At 38.7% G+C, this 25,363-nt stretch overlaps 2 protein-coding genes across 6 annotated transcripts; one reads left to right on the forward strand and one right to left on the reverse strand.

Moving 5' to 3' along the window:
- Positions 1-8,368: 8,368 nt before the first annotated feature.
- On the reverse strand, positions 8,369-10,258 carry LOC133737002 (MLO-like protein 1). Its single transcript, XM_062164634.1, has one exon. It carries the CDS (start codon positions 10,035-10,037, stop codon positions 8,526-8,528), a length of 1,512 nt encoding a protein of 503 aa, XP_062020618.1. The 5' UTR covers positions 10,038-10,258; the 3' UTR covers positions 8,369-8,525.
- Positions 10,259-13,279: 3,021 nt separating this feature from the next.
- On the forward strand, positions 13,280-17,163 carry LOC133739746 (bifunctional protein FolD 2-like). 5 transcript variants are annotated; one of them, XM_062167538.1, is made up of 8 exons: positions 13,400-13,733; positions 13,938-14,069; positions 14,223-14,340; positions 15,072-15,253; positions 15,326-15,509; positions 15,652-15,809; positions 15,986-16,198; positions 16,653-17,163. In XM_062167538.1, exons 4-8 carry the CDS (start codon positions 15,140-15,142, stop codon positions 16,881-16,883), a joined length of 900 nt encoding a protein of 299 aa, XP_062023522.1. In that variant the 5' UTR covers positions 13,400-13,733; positions 13,938-14,069; positions 14,223-14,340; positions 15,072-15,139; the 3' UTR covers positions 16,884-17,163. The 5 variants fall into 5 exon arrangements, with proteins under 5 accessions (XP_062023523.1, XP_062023522.1, XP_062023520.1 ...); XM_062167539.1 differs by lacking the exons at positions 13,400-13,733; positions 13,938-14,069 and adding an exon at positions 13,280-13,372; XM_062167536.1 differs by lacking the exon at positions 13,938-14,069.
- The last annotated feature ends 8,200 nt before the right edge of the window (positions 17,164-25,363 follow it).

Raw genomic sequence — 25,363 nt, forward strand, 5'->3', positions numbered from 1 at the left:
TCTTTCTTTTTGAGTCTCAGAACCGATCACGCATAATGTTAATAGGGACCAAAACCTAAGAAAAAAAATCTAGGTGGAGATATGATCTCACTTTCAGTGGATCACTTTGAGCAAGAAAATTATATATATTTTTTCATTGAATCAATTTTTTTTTTTTTTTTGTAATAAATTTAAAATGAGCTCTTACGAAGACTGAGAAATAAAAACTACAGAAAAGAAGAATAAATGTAAAAGAAAATGTGTATAACAGGTGACCGATCTTCTCATTTCTATGAATCATCATTGTCGGTGTATTCTTTCATATTTGAAAGGTATATAAGGAAGTTTTCGGTTCATTTTACCCAGTCCTTAGTATTCAATTAATTACATCGTGATGCTACCATAGTAGTCAATACTCAATGTACTTGCAGAAGGATTATGATCACTCTGTGTTGTTCGACATATTATTGGGATCCTAAGATGTCTTTTTTCTGACTTCTTTTTTGTTTTCAATAATTGGAATATAAATAGTTGAAGGTGAATATTGAAAATACTACCAGCCCTACTTATAGAACTTTATGAGGCCATAGATATAACATGGCTTGCAATTAATTGTCAAAATACATTATTTTCAACCCCTGTGTGTGTGTATTATATATCAACGTAACTTAGCCTTTATGCAGGCCACATGGTTAGAATATTCACTTACACAGAGTGGATTATACCTCTTTTTCAGTACACGTACAATAGACTGAAAGAGAGCACACCAGATATAACTATATCCTGTCACATAATGTCATCGAATGGAAAGTATTATTTGTGAGGTAGCTCATAAAACTCACCAATTTAATTTCCCCAAAATTGTTTATTGGTCAAAGAGAATAGGAATAAACTGCTAAATATGCAATTATGTATAATATTCTACTAGCATAACAATGGGTCAACTGTGTTTCATTAAATTATGGGTTATTATCACAAATGGTACCTGAACGTATCCTCTATTTTATCGATGGTACCTGAACTTCAATTTTGATCACAACCAGTACCTGAACTTTTCGATTTCATTTTAAATGGTACCTAAGGCCACCTTCGGTCACTATTCCGGCCAAAAAAGTCAAATCTAAGAAAACAAAAAATAAAAAAATAAGTTCAAGGCAAGTCTATTACCAAAAAATCATCACTATATATGATCGATCGCAACCCTTGAAATCATCAAAAATCATCACTATGATCGCCTCCTATGCCGTTTTTAGTCGGAATAGTGACCGGAGGTGGCTCTAGGTACCATTTAAAATGAAATCGAAATGTTCGGGTACTAGTTGTGATCAAAATTGAAGTTCAGGTACCATCGATAAGATTGATGTATAGTTCAGGTATCATTTGTGATAATAACCCTTAAATTATAGAGGAAGCAGTGGCATGACAACTATAAGTTGTAGTCTCTAATTTTTGTTTCATTTGGATTATATAAAGATGGAATGATTTGAGTTTGATCTTTGGCCCTCTTGGGATAATGATCGATTTGGTCGAATCTACAAAACAATCCTCTTTTCCGATCCTAAACCCTAAATCCCCCACCAAAAAGAAAGGACAAAATAAGAAAAGAAAATCAGTTTGCATGGCCTTGGCTTCATCTTTATTAGCCATACTTTAAAACCCTACATGTATATGCAGCTAGCTTTGCTCTGTAGTCACACATTCATGAAGATATTTTGAGGCTATTGATGTTAACATGATGCAAATGCATTTAGACGACAAATGTGTACTATTCATTCCAACAGTATGAGTATGTATCGATCCGAAAGAACAAAAATAAATCGAGTCTCACTGCAAAAGCAAATGAACCCTAAATATAAACCCAGTGTCTGCTATTAATAAACCCTGCTACGTACTTGTACGTAAATCCCTTTTTGGTACTTTTAGCCATATAACTCTTCCCAATACGTTAATGTAGGAGATGAAGATGGAGATGAAATGGTCTGATGGTACTATATATATAAACTTCAATGGAGTTAGGTTAAGCTTTTATGGGCATGCATGCAGCAGATAAACCTCATAACAGAAGCAACCTGCAGGTTGATCGAGTAGGTGATGGTTATATCATTGGTGTTAATTAGGTAGTCAGCTGTCATAGCTATCTTTAATTTTCTACGTAATTTCCTCTATATATAGGAAAATGACCTACCAAGTTGGGGACCCTTGGCCTCACGATAGGTCATAGTTAAATGCAGCAAGTAGTTTTCCTCCAGTGGCCAATTTGGATCTTTATTCTTTGACCCAGCCAACCGACCATATGAAGAACACAAGAACAATGATCTAGCTAAAATTCTAGAGCACTACTTTTGACTGAGCCCTCTACTTTGGATCACTCAGTCCCAGCCTCAACTTTAACCTTAACTAATTCAGGTTCATGCCAGAACAATCTAGACTAGGTAGATAAAGGAAGTCGATCTATTAGAATGAGGTCCATATACTTTAGAGTGTATATAGACTGCATAAGTGTCATTGTGTCAACCTGATTCCTCGCTGATTTTTTTTTTTTTTTTGCCAAAGATGTCACTGAATTTTTCTAAAGGAGATATTCACACTCGTTTTTGTTTTTGAAATTACTACATTGTATTCTCTTTTTTGTTCTAAATTAAACACAAAAGAGAGTATGGATAGTAATTTCATATACAAATAGAGTGTGAATATCATCTCCCTTTTTTTATTATTTTTGAATCAAAGAAATAACTTTATAGATTAAAACTCAATCGAGTTGATTACAATCATATCGTAACACATCCAGAACACTCTCTGGAGCGTCATCCAAACAAGAGAAACTCGTGCTAGCCTCAAACCAGAATGGCCGTTATATACCATTCCGCAGCCATATACAGACAGAACAAGAAGATGTGGTAGTACCCACAGTGGTACATAGAAATAGGTCAATTCATTGAACACGCCATGCTCCGCCATTACAGAATAGCTTGAATTCTCCTTCAGTACTACTCCAGAAGATTCGCTAGTACCACATGTGACAAACCAAAATGTAATTCGAATTAACCCTCCGGGATCCCAAATACGAAACCCTAAAAAATTAGAGTTCATCAGTTTGGTCCACACAAGGGCCCAAATACAAGAAGTATCCAAAAAAAATTTGGACACCCAAAGTGTTCCAGCTGATTTGGGTCTAGGACATGAGTTGGGCCACACATTGGGCCTTGAAAGTGATCTGGGCACCCAACCCAAATCTCGCCGTCCTTCTCCTGCACTGATCACAATCGCCACCGCACGTATTGGCTTCCGGCCGGCCAAATATTGAACCCTCATACGCGGAGCCCAGGCCACCGGGTTTTGATATCTTTGTGCCTTCGTCACTGCTGTGAAAGCCATCATCGTGTTCCTTAGAGACTTCATCACATATCCGGCCACCCCGCATCGGAGAGCATAGTATCCCATAACCCATTGCACCATCACCCCTAGCAGTTCCTTGGATCTGCTTAGTACCCGCAATTTCGGCCAATCATCTTTGAGCCGCCCTCGTCGTGGCCGGGCCCAACCTGAAATATCCCTTCTAGCAATCAGACTCTGGAAGGCCATACCGCCCCAACACAGTAGGCCGGTTTTCCTTCGAGATTCCTCTTGAGAAAATCGGAGATCAGGGTCGATCGATTCAATCTGCCGGAGAGATTGATGTGGTTGGGAGTTCGCCGAAAAGAGATGGCTTTGGAGGGCTGAAAGGCCATGAAACGTGGAGAGAATGACTCCCCTTAGAGAGGAGGCCGGCAGCGGCCGCCATTGGAGAACCCCAAGAACAGGGAGTCTAGGGTTTGGAGAGAGCATAATTAAGAAAAGAATCACATATCATCTCCCTTTCTAAATTATGAGAAACATAGTGAATACAAAAAGTTATGAATGGGGAAATGAAAAAAAAAAAGAGAGAAGAGAGAAGAGACAAAAAAAGGTGAAAACAAAAACTAATTTCACGAGTTCTTTTGTTTTTTATTTTTGTTATTTTGCTATGATCGAGGGCAGCCCCGACTAATTAGTATGGGCACAACCCTCCTAAAATTATAGAATGCAAAGAGTATAATAGGGCTAACGTATAGAACGCTGCAGTACCATATCATGAGCCAAGAATGAGTCATTTTCTAACCAAAAATATACACCACTCTCACCTACAACATATGTAGAACTGTAGAAGTCCTATAAGTAACCCTATTACACTGCCTTGAAAAACATGTTAGAATTTTGTGAAATAAGTCCTACATTCGAAACAAGTCTCCCACTTGGATCCTTTATATGTGTATCCACAACACTTATATTAAATGGATAAGTGGAGAGGCAAGATTTATTGGGATGAAATGCAAGGGGCATTGGGTTGAATGTCTTGTTAATATAATAATATATTTTTAATTCAATTCTAATAAATGATTCTTTCTTTTTATAATTTCGATAAAGATAATTACAACTAGATAAGTCTGATTCAGACAGTTGCAGCTGTTTTGTTCAAATTCAAAATAAATGAACAGTTACGTCTCTTTTATCTAAATTCTATAAAAAGGACGTCAAGGTTCTTTGCAACAAAAAACTCGACAAAACACAAGTAAAGTTCGCTAGGTTTCAAGGCATCTGTGCAACGCCTTGAAACGAGATTTGTACCCTACAGGACAGATGTTCGAGCAAACCACAGCACATGTGTGGGGACGAAATTCGGTCTTAGAACATTGCTTCGCAAGCCTTTCTCAAGAATCAAGTCAGTGCGATCTGTTTTTGTTCAATCAATTTATATTAGGATTGATATATATTGTAGTTTATATTCGTACATTATCTATATATTGTAGTTTATTTTTGTTTATGTATACTGTGATTATATATTCAATTTAGCGACTAAGGATTGATCTGGGACTAACATTCTCCTTATTTTCTAACAAAACATAGTTTAGGAATATGTGAGCATGCCATTAGATCTTATAGTTCCTTAACAATAATGCATTCACTACCAAGACAAGATTCATTTTCAGGTCTTTCTATTTAAACCCAGCAAAGTTCTAAGTATACCCAGCATCTAAAAATTTATCCCACAATTTCTGAATTTACCCTTGTTTTGAATGCCTAAATGAAAAACTGAAACCTAGCCAAACACTTTCCCCCTCCAATTTGTTCCACAGTCTACCATCTTCACAATCCCCCACCTCCAACTATGTTCTCCATAAAAACTCTTGGTTTTCAATTTGTATTAGATTTAAAGTGACGTTAAGCTATGCAACGAAAGGCACATGATGAAAAGCCACCAGAAGCCATGAGCGTATGTGCCAGAGGAGAAGATTCAGCACTTTCTTTTCTATTTCCAGCATTACCTGGCTTACAGACACAAACACATACATAGCATTCAACGGCGGACCAAGAATTGTGCGAAGGTTTCGAAGATTGGAGAGAAGAGAGGACCCAGAAAGGCCTTCTATCCACTTCACCAATTCTGAGCTCACCAACAGCAACGAGTTCAATTGACAACAACAATCATCTCTCTCTCTCTCTCTCTCTCTCTCTCTCTCTCTCTCTCTCTCTCTCTCTCTCTCTCTCGATCAAGTCTTTGAAGTGGAAGAGCTTGAATAGCTTGCTGAAACTATGTATGATTAATGAATACTTCACAATAGTTGAGTGGAAGAGTTTGATACACAAAACAACGGTTGACACGAACCAAACATTAGGATTAGTTTTGATGGTTCCACAATTATCAACTCTCTCTCTCTCTCTCTGTAGTTTGCTCGGTGTATTTTTCGTAAGGGTTTGCTGAATGTATTTTTCCCAAGGGTAAACTTGGAAAATTTAACACAATATTTTAGAGTTGGGTATGTTAAGATATTTGCTGGGTATATTTAGAAACACTCTTTCTTAATTAGAGATGGCAAAAATCCCCATCGGGTATTTGACCCTAACGGGGAGAAATTCGGGGGAAATCAGGTAACGGGGAAGCGGATCCTCAGTATTCGAATTATGAAATCGGGTACGGGGCGGGGATGGTATTTTGATCCCCATACTCATACCCACCCAATAAGAATTATCTGAAATATATATATATATAATCATATATATATTTTTGATATTATTATGTTAATAAATATGTTCAAAAAAAGGAAGATTCTTTTAATAAAAGATCTTTATCAACATGTCAATTTTCCTTGATTGAAATAAGAAATTTATTTTATTTTGATGTTTGATTTTAACTTCATATTTTACAATCCATAATTATTTGTATAAATTTTTATATAATAAATTTGTAATATTGTTAACAGGGATTGGGGCGGGTACGAGAACATTGGGGATTACGGAGACGGGGACGGAGAATCTCCAGTATCTTATTACGGGGATTGGGGCGGGTAAGGGGATGGAGAATGAAGTCAGGTATGAAGATGATAATTTAATCCCCTTACCCTACCCTCCCCATTGCCATCTCTATTCTTAATTTTATTAACTAGAAAAATCGCCTCTAGACAATCTTTTTTTTTTTTTGATAAAAGACAGGTCAACATTTTATTAAAATATGGAAAATTGCATAGTGTTCAAATCAGCTGCAATAGCAGCAGATAAGAAGGAAGGAGTATTAAAAAACAAAAAATCTTCACTAACACTTGCAGCATGTGCTGCTATCAGATGCGCAACATGATTGGCATCTCGTTTCACATGGACTACCTTCACAGCCCGATCTTCAGCAAGAAACACAGCAAATTCATCATACAATCTGCCTAAGACAGAAAAATTTGAGTCTCCATAATCAGTGAGCTGACGATGTACTACCAGTGCATCAGTTTCCACAATCACAGGATAGCAAGAACTTCCCTCAATGTAGTTAAAGGCCATTTGACATGCTAATACTTCAGCATGTTCTGGTGAGCCTCTAGACAATCTAAATTAACAACTACAGAAATTAATTTCATAAAGTTGGAGATGACAACTTTCTTAAAAATCGGTCTTCCCTTGGCAGAACCATCCTCCCAATGGGGCATTTGGGGATGAAAAAAAAAAAAAAAAAATGTATTACCAGCTTGATTTGGGGGCGAGAATGAGATGACGCCTATCATTTTTGTTTTTTTTTCAAGATTTTGAAGAATTCGAGTCTACGCGTGGCCCGAAAATACTCCATGCTTAAGCCCAATTATTAGTGTTCAGTATCCCAACTGGGACAACATAGTCAGGAGTGGGCTCGGAAGCAAAAGGAACGGCCTGGACTCCCAAAGCCATCGACGTTTGATATTGAAACCATTGGTGACTTGTGCTATTTAAGAGTCAATTTGTTTCCACCATTTCAGATTGGAAGTGAGCATATCACAGCTATAAGTGCATTGTCATTACGCTATAAAAGCATCTTTAGTAGTTCCTCATCATGTTTCTCATTCTGAAATGAAATATTTGGAATCTTAACCTTGTAAAAAAGTGAACTCAGATTTGAAAGAGCATCTTACAAATTCTTAGCACCACCAGATATTCCAAAATGATATGATACATCTCTCATATCCATCAAATTTCAGCTGTCAAATTAAGCATCAGGACAGAAACACAATGAGCATATATTCCTGTAACATAGTATGGAATTGGATTCCATTATGAGACCATGTTCATCATGTGTAAAAGATAATTTAAGCAGACGACTAGACAAGATAATTGAATATTAAGCACTGTATCTAGTTGAGTCACCACCTCATTCAGCATCTTATTTTCTAAACCCATGTACACCCTTTGTTCTTCTATATAAGAGACATCCTAGGCCATTCCCAAATCTCAATATCTTAGTCACTTGGCCTAACAAGCACAGAATATAGAACAATGAAACCTCAGAACATCTGTGGGGAGGGTTTTCTCTGCGAGGAATCAAAGAGAGGTTTCAGACAAAAGCTTGGGCAGGCATATGAGGCAGCTCTGTTAGTCATGGCTAGGAGCGGAGCTCAGAAAGGAAAGGGTCTCTTAATCTCAAAATCGATTGAGAGACGAAGGTGGAACTACTCCGCAGAAGAGCCAATAAGAACTCTGATGTTCTTGGGTCCATGGAGCCACACTTAGGCTTTGGCTACTTGTAAATTTGTAATAAGCTATCAAGTAGGATAGAATTGGCCGATGAAATCAATCTGATGACATGTATGATAGAATTCGATTGAAGGTATGTATGATAGTCCATGACTCATATAATATTATGTGGTAATCGAATAACACCATATGAATATCAACAATAATCACATGTGTATATGCTTTGATCAGTAAAACAAAAACTCTTTCGATGCAGAACATGCAAAGAATTCAACTTTTGTAACTCAAGAGTTAGAATACTTATCTCCACACCATGACAAGAGTTTGAGGAAATGTCACCAAACAATTCAAGATTTTGCAGTAATAAATGGAATTGGCCAACCACTGATAACTGTGAGTATCACTCACTAGAATCCAGAGTCATTTCCATTGATAATTGGAAGTAACAAGCTTAGATCAGAAGTCAAGCAAAAACAAGCAGAAGATCTGGAATCTCAATACAACGACTATTGCTAATTCATTCTACAAAAAACACATACTTTTCAGTTATTCTCCTCCTCCTTCTTCTGTACTGAAATATTCTCCTCCGGCTTAGTTGCCTTCTTAGCAAGTTTCCCCATCTGAATTCCGAGAGCAGAGCCAATACCACCATGGGAACTTGCTTGGACAGAACCAGAGCCAGAGCTGGAGGCGTCAGCAGCAGCGGCCTTCTTTTTCTTAACCTTTTGAGCCCAACCAACAAGGCCTACTTGCACATGGTCCTCAAATATAGCTTTCTTGAAGGAGGTCCCCATCTGTGTGATAATGGCATAGAGTGGCAGAGTACTATAACTACACAGCCCCTGAATGAACACCCCAATGACAAGCCTGGGCACAATGTAGCGCACTTGCCCCATGATGCAGGAGTCGAAACCATACTGAACCCAAATCCAGAAGAAAAACGCAATCTCGAAAGCGTTTTGGAAAAGGATGAAATGAATCAAGAAGAGCACAAGCTTAGGCTTTCCAAACCAAAAGTGGCCATCGGATGGTGTAACTACTAGATCCCCCTCTATGGCTATGTGTTTCTCAGCAACATCATGAGCCATTTGGGTAATCACATGCTCAAGCTTAGTCCCCACAGCAATTAAAAGAAAGAAAGGCAGGAAAGCAATCCAGAAATAAGTATGCCAACCATTCACATTCAGCAGCAAGAAAATGACCACAAACACCCAAAGATACCAACTTATACCCACCACTTTTCTGAAATCATCTTCCAGAGCTCGGATCATGTACTTGTGAAAATTAAACTTGGGATTCGCCTTACAGTGGGTGTTAATAAAACCCAGCCGCAACGTCACATAATCCGATCTTGTAACAGATGCATAAAATTGCTTGAAAAAAGAATGAATCCAGCCCAACAAGGCTGAATTTTTACCCATTCCCAGAAACCGTTCTTTGATAAAAGCATGCTCCTGAACACGAGTAAACTTATGCTTTTTATTAATAAATTGTTGGGAGTCATAATTCTGTGCCGCGATCGCATCCTCCCACGCTCTCCATTGCCGGATCTTCATCCCTCCGAAGACCACAGTCAAAACACAGAACACCACATGAACAATGGCCAGAACAAAGATGAAGATATGAAGATGATGCAGTGCCTCTGTAGATAGCAACGGTACCTTACCCTTTGCCTCGCAATACCCACTTTGGGCCGCGGTGGTTTCCTCCGCCAGACGCCGGAAATGGGCAAAATGGGAAGTGGTGTTTTCCGCTTCCGCTTCGAGTTTACAAGGAAGAAGATGCTCCATGACTCCGTGCTTCACGCAGATTTTGGCGATTACATTCTGGAAAACGGTGAGCAGGAGCGAGATAAAGCCCAACAGCATAAGCTCTTCCTTCACTTTCTGCAACGCTTCATACAGAGGCTTCTGGTCCTTCTTCTTCAAGAACTTGCCGCCGTAGTGGAGCAGACGCTCCAGAGCCAGAGAAATGGCCACTATGACGGTGCAGACCGCCGCAACAACCCATGTGGGCGTGTACTCTAGCGTTTTCTCTTCCTCACCACCACTCATCGTACTTTTGTTTCTTTCCTTTTTATCTTCTTCCTCCTAAGTCTTCTGCCCCCAAAGTTAAGTTAAGTTCAGTGCACTGATGTTATTATAGGAATAACATGTGAGCCTTCATTATTAGTTGTAACTCACTACCAAACTGGGGGAGGAAGTAATTGACTCTTGAGTGACAGAGTAACTCTAAGGACGCGTTTGGTACGCAGGTTCTAGATTGGGAAGACAAAAATGTCATTGCCGGGAGACTAATGGCGTTTTGCTATTGGGAGGGTGAAGATGAAATCATTGAATATATGAGGACAGAGTCGATTCATTCTGAGCCGTCCATGACCATCCATGAAAGGTGTTGAGTCATTCCAGACGGGACCGAAAGTCCGAAAGTTAATAATAGCTGAAAAATTACAACAAATCAAGTGTTACTTCTCTCTCTCTCTCTCTCTCTCTCTTTTTAGGAGTGAACATTATTTATAAGGAAAGTAATCAATCCAGGAAAAGATTGTTAATAACTCTAGGACAACCTTTTATTATATAGTTTTTAGTTTATAGTAAGAATCTGAATGAATTTTTTTTCTTTTTCTATTTTGATCGAGATCACACAGTTCCTCAAAGATTTTTTAGGCCCAAAAACTAATCCGTGCCGGGAAATCTGAATTAATTACTTTAGTTTAACAATGTTATTACAGAGCTGGGGAAGAAGATTTGGTAGTGTTCTTCCTAGTTCCTATCAAGAAAACCTAAGTGGACATGTCCACCACTATCTAACTTCTCCCATGTTACGATAATCTTGCTCTTAAAAAATGCCAATTGATTGCTTATTCTGATATATTGGACATATATTTTTTGTTGTGTTGACCTGATGTCTGGAACTTTGGTTTTCGTTGTTGTTGCTCATCGACAAAAATGTCCCAATAAATTATATTGAAAAAAAAAAAAAGAGGAAAAACTACAAAAAAAATATCCGAACTTTGGAGGTCATTTCAAATAAATACCCAATCTATAAAATCTTTCAAATAAATACCCGAGCTATTCTTAATCCTACAAAATCTCAATTTCGTCAGACATTCCGTTAAAACAACCGTTAACTTGCTTAGGTGAAATGTTTGACCTTTTAATTCCTATTGACTGGACCCACCAACGAAGATATTTACCTGAATACCCTTTTCTTCCACCAATAAATCCATTCGTCCTTCTCCTTGATATCGAATCTCAGTGTATATCCTACACCAACTTATCTTAATATGTAAAGTGCAAGACATGGTTCAAATAAGAGAGTTCACTGGTTCGACATTACTATTTATGCACCCTGCTCATATATCACAATAATCATTTGCCTCATAAATAGTTGTTTAGAGTCAAAATCTAAGCCTAAACGAAACTACTAAGGTAGTTGCAGACTCCAAATGGGAATCAACTTAATTGCAAAGCAGCTTAATATGTAATGGAAATGTTCTAGCTATTTTGTTTTGGCAATGTTAAAAAAATGCTCCAAAGTCTGTTCTCCAATACATCAAAGTTTAGATATTTTAAAGCATAACAACTGGAAAAAAAAAAAAAATCCAATCAATCAACATAACCAAAACCAAAAGCAAAGACAATTCAAAGGATGCCAAGGTGGTTCACCATGACATGAAAGTCTGGAGATTACAACGCATGTGAAACTAATTCATATCAAAGTAATATAGGTTCATCATTTATGCTTTCTTTGGTGGTCTTCCTCTTTTCCCAACATTAGACGTACAAGCCTTCGATGTTTGGCTTGCCTGCATTATTGACATTGCACAGATTTTCAATTCAATTCAAATTTAAAACGAGTCAAACATTTTAGCAATCTAATATAAGAAAGGAATACTCTGGCTCCCTTTTTCTCATAGAAAATAAGAATCATGGTCGCTTCTTATTTCTTAATTCCTTATTTGAAAGATGGTCTTCTTCCTCTTCTACATCTTCCGATTGAATATTATTCATCACCAGATCCCAACTTCCAATTTCCATATTATGACTAAAATTATTTGTAACATTTGCATCACTCCCACAATTAGTTTCACCATCATTAACACATGCATTGACACGAGTATTTCCACCATCTTTGGCAGTAGCTTCAGCATCAATACTACTTGTTGTACCATCATTATAACCAACTTCGTCAGAATCATCATCCCCACTGTAATCACTATCAACAAAATCAGCTTCAGGATGAAAGTCTCCATCTGAATTGTCATTATCACTGTCATCCTTGTCATTAGCTAATTCAGTCTGCGTTATATGATAAACATTGTCATCTTCACCTAACCCTAACTCCTCAATCACAATACTTTTTCTCTTCCTAGCTCCCACATCAGAACTTTTACTGAGGTCTATTCCAAAGTCATTGAGGTCCCAACCTAAGTTTGCAATGTCACAAGGACCAGAGTCTAGTATATGCTCCAAGTACACTTCAATTATCCTCACATCTGGCACAAAAGCCACCAACCTATAATAACATGTCCAAATATGAAGTTCCCGAAAACTAGCAGAACTAAAATACTTAAACAACTAGTCTATAACTTCAAACCACACATATCAAAAACCAATCTTAGTGAATCCAATTCAAGCAAGAAACTATTTGGGACTCAGGTAGGAATCCTATGGACTGATATCTCAACCTATAATGATTCACATCATTGTCTCTTTGTCAAGAACAAAAACACGTACAACTGATTGTGCCATTTTCCATCTTGGAAACTATACTTGAAATTAACACCCTTACTTCGTTAAACAACAATCAGAATTCTTACCAATTAAGTACGCCCGCTTGCATGCAGGGAAGTATTTCTCCCTACCCTGACCCTCACTTTGCAGACATAATGTTAGTAACTGAAAAGGGGTTCTCCCATTGCATGTGAACTGTAACAAGACCGGCAAGGGAAACGTGCAATACTCAATTTGTTGAGGGAAAGGGCTGAAAGTTTAGGGTTGGGGGAGACATTGAGCTGGAATAAATTTTGTGTTGTCTAAAATACCCTCGTTGGTGGGTCCAGTCAATAGAAATTGAAAGGCCAAACATGCCACGTAGGCAAGTTAACGGAATGTCTGACGGAATTGAGATTTTGTAGGATTAAGAATAACTCGGGTATTTATTTAAAAGATTTTATAGATGATGAATTTATTTGAAATGATCTCCAAAATTCAAGTATTATTTCGTAGTTTTCCGACTTTTCCCAAAAAAAAAAAAAAAATTATGGGCAAAATCCCTAATTGACCCCTCACCTTCTATCTCACCCTCGTTTCCTCTCCACTCCAATAACCACTGTTCAACTGCAACGATACCGCTCACTCACCTATAACTTCGCCAATCGCCAGAGGTACCAAGTTTCATGCTTTTCTTTTTATTTACCACAGAGTTTCATTTTTTTTTTTTTTTTTATTCTCTTTCTGTTAGGGAAGTTAGTGTCATAGATATATATCTACCTTCAGCCCATACCAGCCAAAGAAAAAAAAAAAAAAATCTGCAACCTCCTCGAACTCTCAGCCTCGCCTAGTCGCCTCTTGGACGCACAGCGGCGCAGCAGCCAGCAGGTCGATGAGATGCAGCCAGTTCTTCTCTTCGTGATATTGAGTCGAGGTCTTCTTCCTGTACTGATTTTCATTGCAGACTTGCAGTCATCTTCTCCGGCTTTCCCCATCCAAGCTTGCTTTGTTTTCTGAGTTGCTCCAAAACGGAAGGTCTTTCTTTTCTTTTTAGCTAAGTCTCTTGATTGGTTTAATGGGTTTGTTGATGGAATTAGTGTTCCTGATCAATTCTCTCTTGATTGGTTTAATGGGTTTGTTGATTGAAATAGTGTTTCTGATCAATTCTCTCTTGATTGGTTTAATGGGTTTGTTGTTGATTTCTTTTCTTTGCTGATCAATTCTTTTCTTTGGTTTAAGGTACGGTTATCTTTTCTTCAATTCTACATTGTGATTCGTCCGTCCTTTTTCTTATTCAATGGCATGCCTTCTTTTTCTCTACTCTAGTAATCAATAAAATGGTCAATCTTTCTCTGGAAATCTGAGAATAAGGTAAATGTTTGAATGATGCAAGTATGTTCGTTTTGAGAAATTTGGGGTATCAGGATGGTCAGTTGGGGTCTTATTCCAAGTTTACCATACAACTTTGAGTTCAGTAATGCACTCTATCCATTACTTACTACTTCACATTGTCTTTTGAAAAAGGAAACCTGCGGATAAAGTTGCTGCAGCTGGATTTTTCGTGGTGGTTCCCGATTTCTTTTATGGCAACCCTGTGAATCCTCAATTCGACCGAGAGTCCTGGTTTAAAGCTCATAGCAAGGTTAGTGACTTTTCTTGAAAGGAGTATATATGTACAATCTTTGGAATTGGTAAGTAGGAACTAGAATCAAGATGAATTAGGAGGGGAAACATAAATTTTCCCAGATTTTGAAGGCCAATACAATTATGTACTGATTGTCTGCAAGTGAAGCAAGAGTAGAACAATCGGGGGTAAGAACCTATTGAAAGATTCTCAATTTGGACCGAACAATCAAACATGATTCCACCTAAAAAAAAAAAAATTAGTGTACTTCTAATTAGCCTGGACAAGTCTAGGATCCTGGTTCCGCCACTGAAACGGGGTCTTACGTATTTTGCTTCTAGCTAGGATTTGGGTGAGATTCAGGCAAAGCTTGCATTTTGGTTTTTGGGTCTTTTCTTTTAGGTTGACAGAATCATTGATTAGCTTGTGGGAAAGGAAAATGGTTGCATTTCTTGGAGGAAATTAAGCAACAGGTGTCGATGTTATGATTAAACTCAGTTGCACATGTTCAAATGATAACTAGGAAAATGGAATTGAAGCTGTTGTTGTAGTGCTATTCTTTTTCTTATTCCATTTGGCTTCGACAATGGAAAATGAAAGCTTTAATTAAGGTTGTGCTCTTGGTAAGATTATCACTCTTTCTACAAGAAACTAGAAACCACCTCTAAAGCTACTTTGTTTAACCTAAGCACATGTTAAGAAATGAATAGTATATTTATATGCTGGCAATTTGTTGTGGTGGATTGCAGAGCACACTGAGCTTGGAGCTGCTTATCAGAAGTGAGAAACCCCCATAGACCAAGAGAGTGGTTGATCAATGGCGTCGCAATCAGATCACCAGGCTAAGATAATTGACGGCAAAGCCATAGCACAGACCATCCGATCTGAAATTGCTGAGGAAGTTCACCATCTCTCTCAGAAATATGGCAAGGTTTGCTCTACCTGAATATTTTAAGTTTTCATAGTGGATGAATTATGACAATGCAGTTATTCAATTGTTTAGGTCCCTGGACTGGCAGTAGTGATTGTGGGGAGCAGGAAGGACTCCCAAAGCTATGTCAGCATGAAGCGAAAGGCATGCACTGAAGTTGGCATTAAATCTGTCGACATAGATCTCCCTGAGAATGTGTCCCTAGATGATCTCATAGCCAAAGTTCACGAATTAAATGTGAATCCTGATGTACATGGTTGGTTACTTATGATGATTTTCTTTTTAAACTGAGATAATAAATTGCAAACTCTTTTACTTTTTTTCATATTGGAATCTGAAACTATTTTTATGTGCTAAATTTGCATTTGTTGGTAAGGTGGATTTTATTTTTCACGCAGGCATACTTGTTCAGCTTCCATTGCCAAGGCATATTAATGAAGAGAAAGTGTTAAGTGAAATCAGCATCGAGAAGGATGTAGATGGGTTTCATCCTCTTAACATCGGCAAACTTGCAATGAAAGGCAGAGAACCTTTATTCCTCCCTTGCACTCCCAAGGCAAGACACTCAAGTAATGTATTCAAACACAGATGGATGTAGATGCACACACTCATGTTCTCATTGTTTTGAGTGTTCTGTTAAACTAGCAATCCATATTGTCCAAGAAGTTTTCATATGGAACTCTGAAAAGTTATTGATGTATTAAATAGCTGTCTTGTTGTTTTTCTCCACAGGGCTGTCTTGAACTTCTGTCACGGAGTGGTATAAGCATAACGGGAAAGAAGGCAGTCGTGGTGGGAAGAAGTAACATAGTTGGATTGCCAGTTTCATTGCTGCTTTTGAAAGCCAATGCTACTGTTACCGTGGTTCATTCCAACACTCCTGATCCAAAGAGTATCATTCGTGAAGCGGACATTGTTATTGCTGCAGCAGGACAGGCAATGATGGTAGGCAGTTCACATTAGTGCTCTTTGATATACAATCGTCTTATTACATGTCGCTGTTATCTAGTTTAATACTTGTATGGCTTGGAAAATGTACTGCTCTTTCTAGATCTAGTTAAAAGTATTTAATAGTGGTTAAACTCATACTAGCACAGAACACCATCCATGGTTAAATAAAACATTTTAAAATATTAAAGAAGAGAAACCAAATGAAAATAAGAATAGGATCAGTTGTTGTTTCATACCATTCCAACGTGAAAGAGAAAGGACATTTCTTGGCCCTGATACTTCCATAGTTGACTATCACATGTGAGTTGTAGAACAATCCATTTGATGCTTATAAAATAGCTCTTTTAGTAAGCTGATTGGTTCAATGGAAAGAATGACATCATTTTTTAATTGATTATTTCTCTATACATCTAGTTTGTTAATCAAATCAATAACTGAATTGGTGCAGATCAAGGGTAGCTGGATAAAACCAGGTGCTGCAATTATAGATGTTGGCACAAATGCTGTAGATGACTCCAGTAAAAAGTCGGGTTATAGATTGGTCGGGGATGTAGATTTCCAGGAAGCATGTAAGGTAGCTGGATGGATAACTCCGGTTCCTGGTGGAGTTGGCCCGATGACTGTTGCAATGCTTCTCAAGAACACATTGGATGGTGCTAAGCGAGTGATTGCGCAGTGAGGGCAGCTGTTAATCTTTCATAGTCCCCATAATAAGCTGTTGCTAATTTCAGGAGATAATTTTGCAATGGAGTTCACAGGTTTTGATTGGAAAATCCTGTAGTTTTCACTGATATTGCATGGTGTCATGCATCTTGTAGTAAACTAAGTCCTTTCTGAATTTGATTTATCTCCCCAAATTCATTTTATATCTATATAATTATTGTATATTTTGTCAACTAAAGTAAACCTATATATTTACCAAAGAAAGAAATACGTAAATCATTATAATTGCAGAGCAAGTTAATGCAGATATCTTTTTTGGCTACGCAAACTCACTCAACTATCTGTTAGCTTTTTCAGCCATCTCTGATGTGGGATTTTTAGTAGGTTTGTTGGCACCATTCCAGAGCTTCCCATCCCTACTTCTAGCTTGCAGCGTAGATCAAAATAATTGGACACCCCTTTCAACCCATGAGGTCATGTCTAACTAAACTTGCTAAAGCTATACTTTGATTTAGTTATCAGAAGTCGTTTGGCCACCTAAATGTCGATCTTCTTCAAGAATCATCTGTACAAATTTGTTTTTGGTCAAAAAGATTATGAGGTGGTTAAGCAAATTGGTGAATGTCTGGCGTACGCCAGACGTAGATTACGCCACAGAGGACACAGTAATAAGGGTAAATAAAATTTCCCCACACTTGCTCCTCTCACGTGACAGATGTTGTGCTACTTCAATTCGTCGTTGGCCTCTCATCAACCACAAACCACATCCCTCAAAGAACAGCTTCGAGAGGCAGGAAAACTCGATGAATTCCAGAAAGGGTTTACAACGTTTTGGGTCTAGTACACACTAATATCATCATTTCTCTCTATGTTCCCTTGATTTCTGTTGCAAAATCAAACTCTTCCAAGTAGAACTGAAGAAATTAAAAGTTTAAACTATAGTTTTTTTTTTTTTTTTTTGGCATTAAGTTTAAACTATAGTTGATCAACTACAACGGAAGAATTAATCTTTCAGTGGGATTCTTAAAATTTATTGCTGCTATTGGCTTCCATTTAGACTTCCAATTTTATTCATCATCAGCTTATAAGCACCATTTCCATATATTTGAAACATGGTGGTGGTGGTGGTGGAAGGGGAGAAGAAGAACTGGCGGTAAGAGACGAGAGAGAGAATCCCAGTTTTGATAGAAGAGAAAAAGGTACTTTGATAGTTTGATTCCTCGCCACAGAGTATGCAGATTATATCGAGATCAGAAATAATTACACTACAACAAAGTGAATAGTCTACAAACTCTTAGTATTTTTTACCACAACGACTATAACTTTTATCGAATAGCGCCCGTCATTGTGAAATTACATATTGTCCCGACTTAAAAAAATTATGTGGACATCCATGCGCTACGTTTGTTAGTATTACTGTGGAGTAACTTATACCTGAAGTATTCTAGCGGCTTTCATAATTGGTTGAAATATACATTATTTCGTGTGATCTGAGACAAATGTCTAGTCAGTGCCCTAGCCCTAGCTCTAGCTAGTGATATGACATTCAATAATTGGTATTACCTTGTGTTTCCTCTTATATCTTTTGCTCGTTTATTTCCGTAAATCAGACGGAAATAAATATAAAATGTTGCATTGTAAAAGTTAGAGAAGAAACATGCATGTGCTAGGCTGCGAGCCCATTCCTGATTCCTCTTATATACCTATTTGATTGACGGTTTAACCATTTGACTATCTCTTTGAACCAACCATTACAGGAATAGCTATTTAGGGAAGCTTTGCAAAGTGCAAGCTTCAATGGTTTCGTATATCTAAAATGGTAAAGTGATTTATCAAAGTCTTAAAGGAGCAGAATCAGGATCCGAGGGGAGAATTACGGTATATATTGTTTACTTGAGCTGCTCTATTCAGCACACCTATACAGTAGTAGAATTGTAGAAGCAACAAATCTGGAATACTGTAACGTACAGCGGCAGACAAGATCTCTAATCAGGGGCGGAGGCAGTTCAGGGCGAGTGGGGGCCACTGCCCCCACTGAGATTTTGACAGTTGGCTGCCAAGTAGACAATTTGCCCCCATCAAGTGACCATATATGTTATGGCAAATACTTAGGTGGGGGTTTCCCTACCACGTGGCCTTACGGCCACCAAATCAGAAAAAATGAATTTTTCCATCTCTTCCGAAACTGCCCCTGCTCCCTAAAGTGAAATACCCAAAACACCCCCCCTGCTGGGCAGTGATTGGCCCTCCCCACCACGTGTCCCCACGGGTGCCCCAGGCAAGATCTTCTCATATGTTATATATGATAGGGAAAATCGTCCAAACAGTGTCTGAATTTTTTCAGACTATTAATTTTCATACCCATGTTTTAAAAAACATCAAAATGGTACCTGACGATTTAAACTCGACCTAATTTCCATACCTAACAACAGTAAAATTGTTAACCCCGTTAACTTTTCAAGGGTATTTTCGTCCCTTCACTTGAATCCTAACGTTAACCCCTTAATTTCGTCGAAGATGGTGAGGAGCAATGGTGTGGGAGATGCCGAGAAGCTGGACGTACGAGGTTGTCCTGCAGCGCCTCCGCTACGACGGTTGCTTCTCGCCTCGTCGGACGGGCCATAGTGATGGTGATGCACTGACTGGTTTTCTTTTCTTCTCAGATGGTGGTAATTGCTGCTGCGGGGTTTATCTTTTGGCAGTCGGAGGTTGAGCGGTGGGTGGGAATGCAGGTTTGGTTTCTGCAGATGCGGATGATAATTAATCGAATTTGGATTGGTAGGGGATATTAATTGCTGGAATCTGGGCTACCGATGGGTGGGCATGGTGGCTAATAATGTTGTAATTGGGTGGACTGGTTTTGGAGTTTTTGCTCTGACAATTGGTGCTGATGAAAATTTTTCAACTGAATGGTGGTTGTAAGAAGAAGAGTTGTTCACAACTCTCTCTCTCTCTCTCCCTCAATTGGATCTGGGTTCATCTGCAATTTCTATCCAATTTAATAACTGGGTTTTCTCTCTCTTTCAATTTTATTTGGGTTAATCTTCTTTTAGCAAGTAATATCAATCATGATCATGATTTTCTCTCTCTTTTTCATCTCTTCATCATTTCTCACCGTCTCTCTCTCTCTCTCTCTCTCTCTCTCTCTCTCTCTCTCTCTCTCTCTCTCTCTCATTTTTGATCTCTAAAAGTTCTACCTTTTCTGCCATTGTGATGGCTATCCCCCATCTGTTCAGTTTTTTTGTTCTTTAATGGGTCCCTTCTTTAATTTATTTTTTAGTCCTAATAGGCTTCCTCCCAAATTGATGATTACATGATTAATTAGAATTTGATCTGGGTTCACAGGCCGGATGGAATTTTTTTCATGCTTCTGGTATCAACTTCCTTGTTTATGCCCAAAAGCTTGACGCTATCAATTAAGAGCAGTAATCCAGAATTTCAATGCTGCAATCGATGTCGAAGAACATCCTTCCTCCAACCAAATCGATTTCCACCTTGCTGCAGTGAATTTAGTTGATGAATATATACTCCCAATCCTATTCTCATAACAAATAACTATAGAGCTCAAAGATGAAGAGGATATGGGTTGGGCTGCCGAAGAAGTGCAGATTTTTGTAATACCCGGTCGATTTCTTTTAATCAAAGCAAAGCAGTATTGCTTACTTTCATGATTTCGCTGCTTTAACTTTAATGATTATGCTTGGGTTAACTGATTGAGTTGATCTTCATTGGCCGACACTCTCCCTCACTCACACCCTCTCTCTCTCTCACTCAAACTCTCACTCTCTTTCTCGTCCGAAATCCAACCGAAAACAGAGCAAAGGCTCTTCGGTCTCTCTCTACCTCCACCGGCCACCAAACGGCGTCGAACCACTTCCTTTTGCTTCGTCTCAGCCTTGCGCAGCTGCCAGAGGCAGCCTTGCACCGTGACACGGCCACCAGCGGCGGCGGGAAGCTCCGCCCGGTTTGAGCTCGTTTTGGAACCACGCTTGATATCTCAAGCTACCGGTCACCAATCCTCACCAAAATCCATCCACAAGCTCGCCTCAACTTCCTGAAGCTCCCAGAAGCAGCCTCACACGGCGGCGCATCCCGTAGCAGCAACTACAAGTCAACCCCGCCAAGAACGAAACCGGAGCTATCGATCCAAATATCTCGAGCTACAGGACGTATTTTTGAGTGATTCTTGAACCAGTGAGCTCACCTTGAAGTTCTGAAAAACTCTCCAGAAGGAATCGAAGCGTTTCGTTGAAGTTTTTACGTCGAAACTCAAGCTCGCCGGATTCTGGAATTTTTCCGACCACCGAAGCTTTCGATCGGTATATCTCGAGCTACAGACCATATTTTTCTGTGATTCTTGAACCAGTGAGTTCTTCTTGAGTTTCTTAACAACTCTTAAGAAGGAATCGAAGCCTTAAATTGACGTTTTCACGTCGATTTTGGAGCTCGCCGGTTTCTGGAAAAATTCCGGCCACCGACTGATTTTTGGTACATTTCGATCCCTTCCTGTCATTTTTTGGTCTTGTGCTAGTTATGAAAAGTGTCCAGAATGAGAAAACGAAGGGGACAAGCACAGCCCCGATACCAATTGTGGTGGTCGGCGGTGGCTCTGTCCCTAACTCCGGCGGCCCTTTCCGGCCACCTCCGGAGGTCAAAAATTTAGTTTCTGTCAATTTTATGATTCTATGTTTCGATACGATCATTTCGGCGTATTATACGCATTTTTCGGTTATCGTATGAATTAGTTATGAATTTTGAGATTTCGATCGATTTCGATCGTTAGATTTATGATCTGTGGAATTAGGACCGTCAGATGAACCTATAATTTTGATATGATGATCGTATGACTGCCCCAGAGGCTTTGTGTGGTCATGGGCGAAGATCCGACCGTTGGATCTTCGTATAAATGCAAAACAGTGATTAGGAAGGCGATCCGTGAGGATCCGACCGTTGGATCATCATTTAATTTCAATCCGACCGTTGGATTGTCGTTTGATTATGTTTTTGAGTTATTGGCTAAGTTAAGGTCATGTTTGATTAGGTGATCGACGGTTTGATTTGGCGGACGATTCGTGAAATTGTATTTTGAGCTGTTAAGAAGACGCAGCGGGAATTTAGAGGTGAGTAAACCTCACGTGGTTCATATTACGAACCGAATAAATTTAATTACCTTATTTTGTCGTAATTGCGTGAAAATATTTATGAAATAAATATTTGTTTTAAAATCATATGGACTTGATCAACTACGGTCCATGGGTAAGTAAAATGATTTTTACTATACAAATGAATTTCTCGGTTTATTGCATGTGAACTATAGTTGGTATTAGTGATTATCCCTGAGCGGATAATTACGTATATATATATTTACGTGATTATATGTGAATGGTGTGACATTGAAGAGTGTGGAATTGGGATGATTAAATTATCATGAATTGACATGTAACTTACCATATTTATATGTGATGAACATGATTGATGAGTTCTTGTTAATATTCATGATTTACATTGGAGGATGTATAGAGTTAGAGAATGTAGGATTCTGAGGATGAGGTGTCCGAAGTTCGACGGTTAAGGATAACCGGAGTGTTTGTGTACTGAGGACGGGGATGTCCAAGGTGCGACGGTTTATTATTAACCGAAGTTGTGTGCTGAGGACGGGGATGTCCAAAGCGCGACGGTTTATTATTAACCGAAGTATATGGTGCTGAGGACGGGGATGTCCAAAGCGCGACGGTTATAGGGTTAACCGAAGTATTTTTGCCGTTGCTTGACCCTAGGCCAAGGTGTCAGAGGTAACGAGGCAGTTAGAGCTCTAACGTGTTATGGGATGGGACCAAAGTGGTGATAGTGTTGTGTGATAGGACCAAAGTGGTGATATTGAATTGGTTGACGTTTGCGTCGTAGATGTTGAGATTGTTGGTTGTGTTGTTGAGTTATAAGAATTGTAATTTAAAATCAACAGTTCTTTCTTGTTTACTCATACTGGCTGTAAAAAGCTTACCGGGTTTTGTGTTGTTGCAACTCCCGGTACACTATTCAAATTGTGTAGCGGGAAATCCTACAGGTCAGGAGAACCAGGACGGTGATCGGGCTGCTTAGAGTAGTGTTATGTGAATTACAGCATTATATTGTGAGGTTTGTTATGCTCATTTAGAGCTTTACGATTTTACTTTGTAAGAGTGAATTGTAATAATTAACTCTAGGTTTTCGAGTTTTTGTGTTGAGTGGCGAGTGGTGTGTTTGTTTGTGAGAAAAAAATTCAGAACGTTATTTGTATTAATTGTTTATTCATGTTTCGGATTTGAATTGGTTATTCAAAATTCGGGGCGTGACAGTTTGGTATCAGAGCGTAAGGTACATATTTGGTGATAATCAGTACTCTCCGAGTGATGGCCCGTCTGCAGCGGATCCCCATCATATACTCTTCGGTACTGGTATAATCATTGGGTATGTCTTAGTATGGGGTCTAGACGGCGTGTATGTCTGTAGGACGGTAGAGTTGTCTTCTAAGTTCGTATTAGAATAAGTTTAGTTTCCGCAGGTTGTAATCTTCGAGGAATAGAGACCTCTAGATTTAACTCTGATGAGTCGGTGAGATTTGTTTTATGGAAGCGAGGTCCTTTTGGATGTTGAAGTGTTTGGTTGAAGGCATGATGTTGACCTATGCACGTACCTAAGGTAGATACGAGTATTAATTGATAAAAAATTCTGCCTTCTTAAGTTGGTTGTACAGATGTTTTTGGATGGGGTGTACGTATCAAGGATTAAATATCTTGTTTTGTAAAGAGACGTCTTAGAGGAGTTGTGGTAATTGACATGTGTTATGTGTTTAAAGCGGCTTTGAGGTAACTATGCTAATCTTGTGTGAGATTGAGTTATTAGTATAAATTGAGAATCTATGAGCAGTTGGAAAGAGAATTGATCTCACCTACTCAAGATGATGAGAGTGCGAGAGATTATGAGACAGAGTTTTATTTTGTGCTCGATGGTTAGAGATGAGAGACCATTGTTTTGGGGTTGTCGTTGAGTACTATAATTCCTTCAGAATCAGGATTGTTGGTAGAATTGGAATTAGTAGTAGTTTTGGTGATTCGGAATTTGAATTGAGTTCGCGAGATGTGTCTTATATACGTGGTTGATGTTGCTTGCATCATTTTGGAACGATACGTTACGATTCACAAGGAAAACTGGATTTGAAATTTATTCATTTGAACACCATGGGTTGATGACCTGACCGTGACTTGTGAATATAGTTTTGTTCAAGTGAATGAAATTGAATTTTGTGTGCCTTTGGTGATTGATTTTAGGTGATATAGTTAAACGCAATTTCGGATATTGATTTTAGTGACTTTGTTAGGTATCCATAGTGGTTCAAGTGAATTACTATGTGATATGGAGTTTGATTCGATTTCTGAATCACTAAATGTTAGGGATTGAATTGTGGTGAGTTTTTGTTGAAGCAATTGATAGATGGAATTATCGAGATTCTATAAGAGTTGTAAGAGTAACTCTAAAGACGTGGGTTTTTCCTAGCTAACTCAGGATGTGTTTAGCTTTATAAATCCCTAATCCTATCGATGAAATTGTTTGTGTTTGGTTTGACTCAGAGGATACTAGCTAGACCTCGATGCGACTTAATTGATTGTTGGATTCTTTTTGAGTGATTGTTTTTATTGCATCATTATGAAAGATGTGTGCAGTAGAGTTGTTTATGGTTTTGAAAATAGTATTGGGTGACCAAGGTTGTTCCTTGGTGTTGTTGTTGGTTAAACAAAAAGAAAAGAAAACATGCACACCATCTTATTGATTTTACATTACAAAAAAAAAGAAAAAAAAAAAAAGAAAAACGAGGACTATGCTATACTAAGCCTAGTCAGCAGCTCCGGATGGATTGAGGCTGAGCTCAAGAGAAACGTTTGAGCCACTGTGGTAACCGCCTGAGCCACCAGAATAGTAACCAAAAGCGCTACCTTCCTCGGAAGTAGCCTTCAGGTTACCAAAGACGTCCTCGCCGTGCACGGGGAACAGAGGAAGAGTTTGAACCTCCTGGTGATCTCCTCCTCGTTGTTGCAGGGATGTTTGTCCTCCTGTTGTGCCAAAAGAGTTGTACTGGTATTAGTGTTGAAGTGTGAGGAAGAATATGAAACAAAATTTAAATCAAGAAATCCTTCATTACCAGTAGAATAGGTGGAACCAAAGTTGAGATCAATGGATCTACCATCATCAGTAGAACTAGTGGACCCAAAATTGATGTCAATGGATCCACCAGCCGGCCCAAAATTGATGTCGATGGATCCACCAGCACCAGTAGAACCAGTGGACCCAAAATTGAGATCGATGGATCCACCAGTACCAAGAGAACTAGTTCCCATGGGCACTGGAGCAGCCTGATTACACCTATTCATCTGCTTCTCTCGAGCCCTGACGTTCTGGAACCAAAAGTAAATGTTCTTACCCTCAACATGTCCATACTGGTTCAGCTGGAGGCAGATCTCG

Source organism: Rosa rugosa, chromosome 3 (genome assembly GCF_958449725.1).
Source record: "Rosa rugosa chromosome 3, drRosRugo1.1, whole genome shotgun sequence".
NCBI classification, from domain to species: Eukaryota; Viridiplantae; Streptophyta; class Magnoliopsida; order Rosales; family Rosaceae; genus Rosa; species Rosa rugosa.

Excerpts from the sequence above, each read along its gene's own strand:
- LOC133737002 (XM_062164634.1), bottom strand. The coding sequence starts at position 10,037 with ATGAGTGGTGGTGAGGAAGAGAAAACGCTAGAGTACACGCCCACATGG.
- LOC133739746 (XM_062167539.1), top strand. The coding sequence starts at position 15,140 with ATGGCGTCGCAATCAGATCACCAGGCTAAGATAATTGACGGCAAAGCC. Across the intron at positions 15,510-15,651 it reads TGTGAATCCTGATGTACATG|GCATACTTGTTCAGCTTCCA; the intron begins GTTGGTTACTTA and ends TTTTTCACGCAG. Across the intron at positions 15,810-15,985 it reads TCCTCCCTTGCACTCCCAAG|GGCTGTCTTGAACTTCTGTC; the intron begins GCAAGACACTCA and ends TTTTCTCCACAG.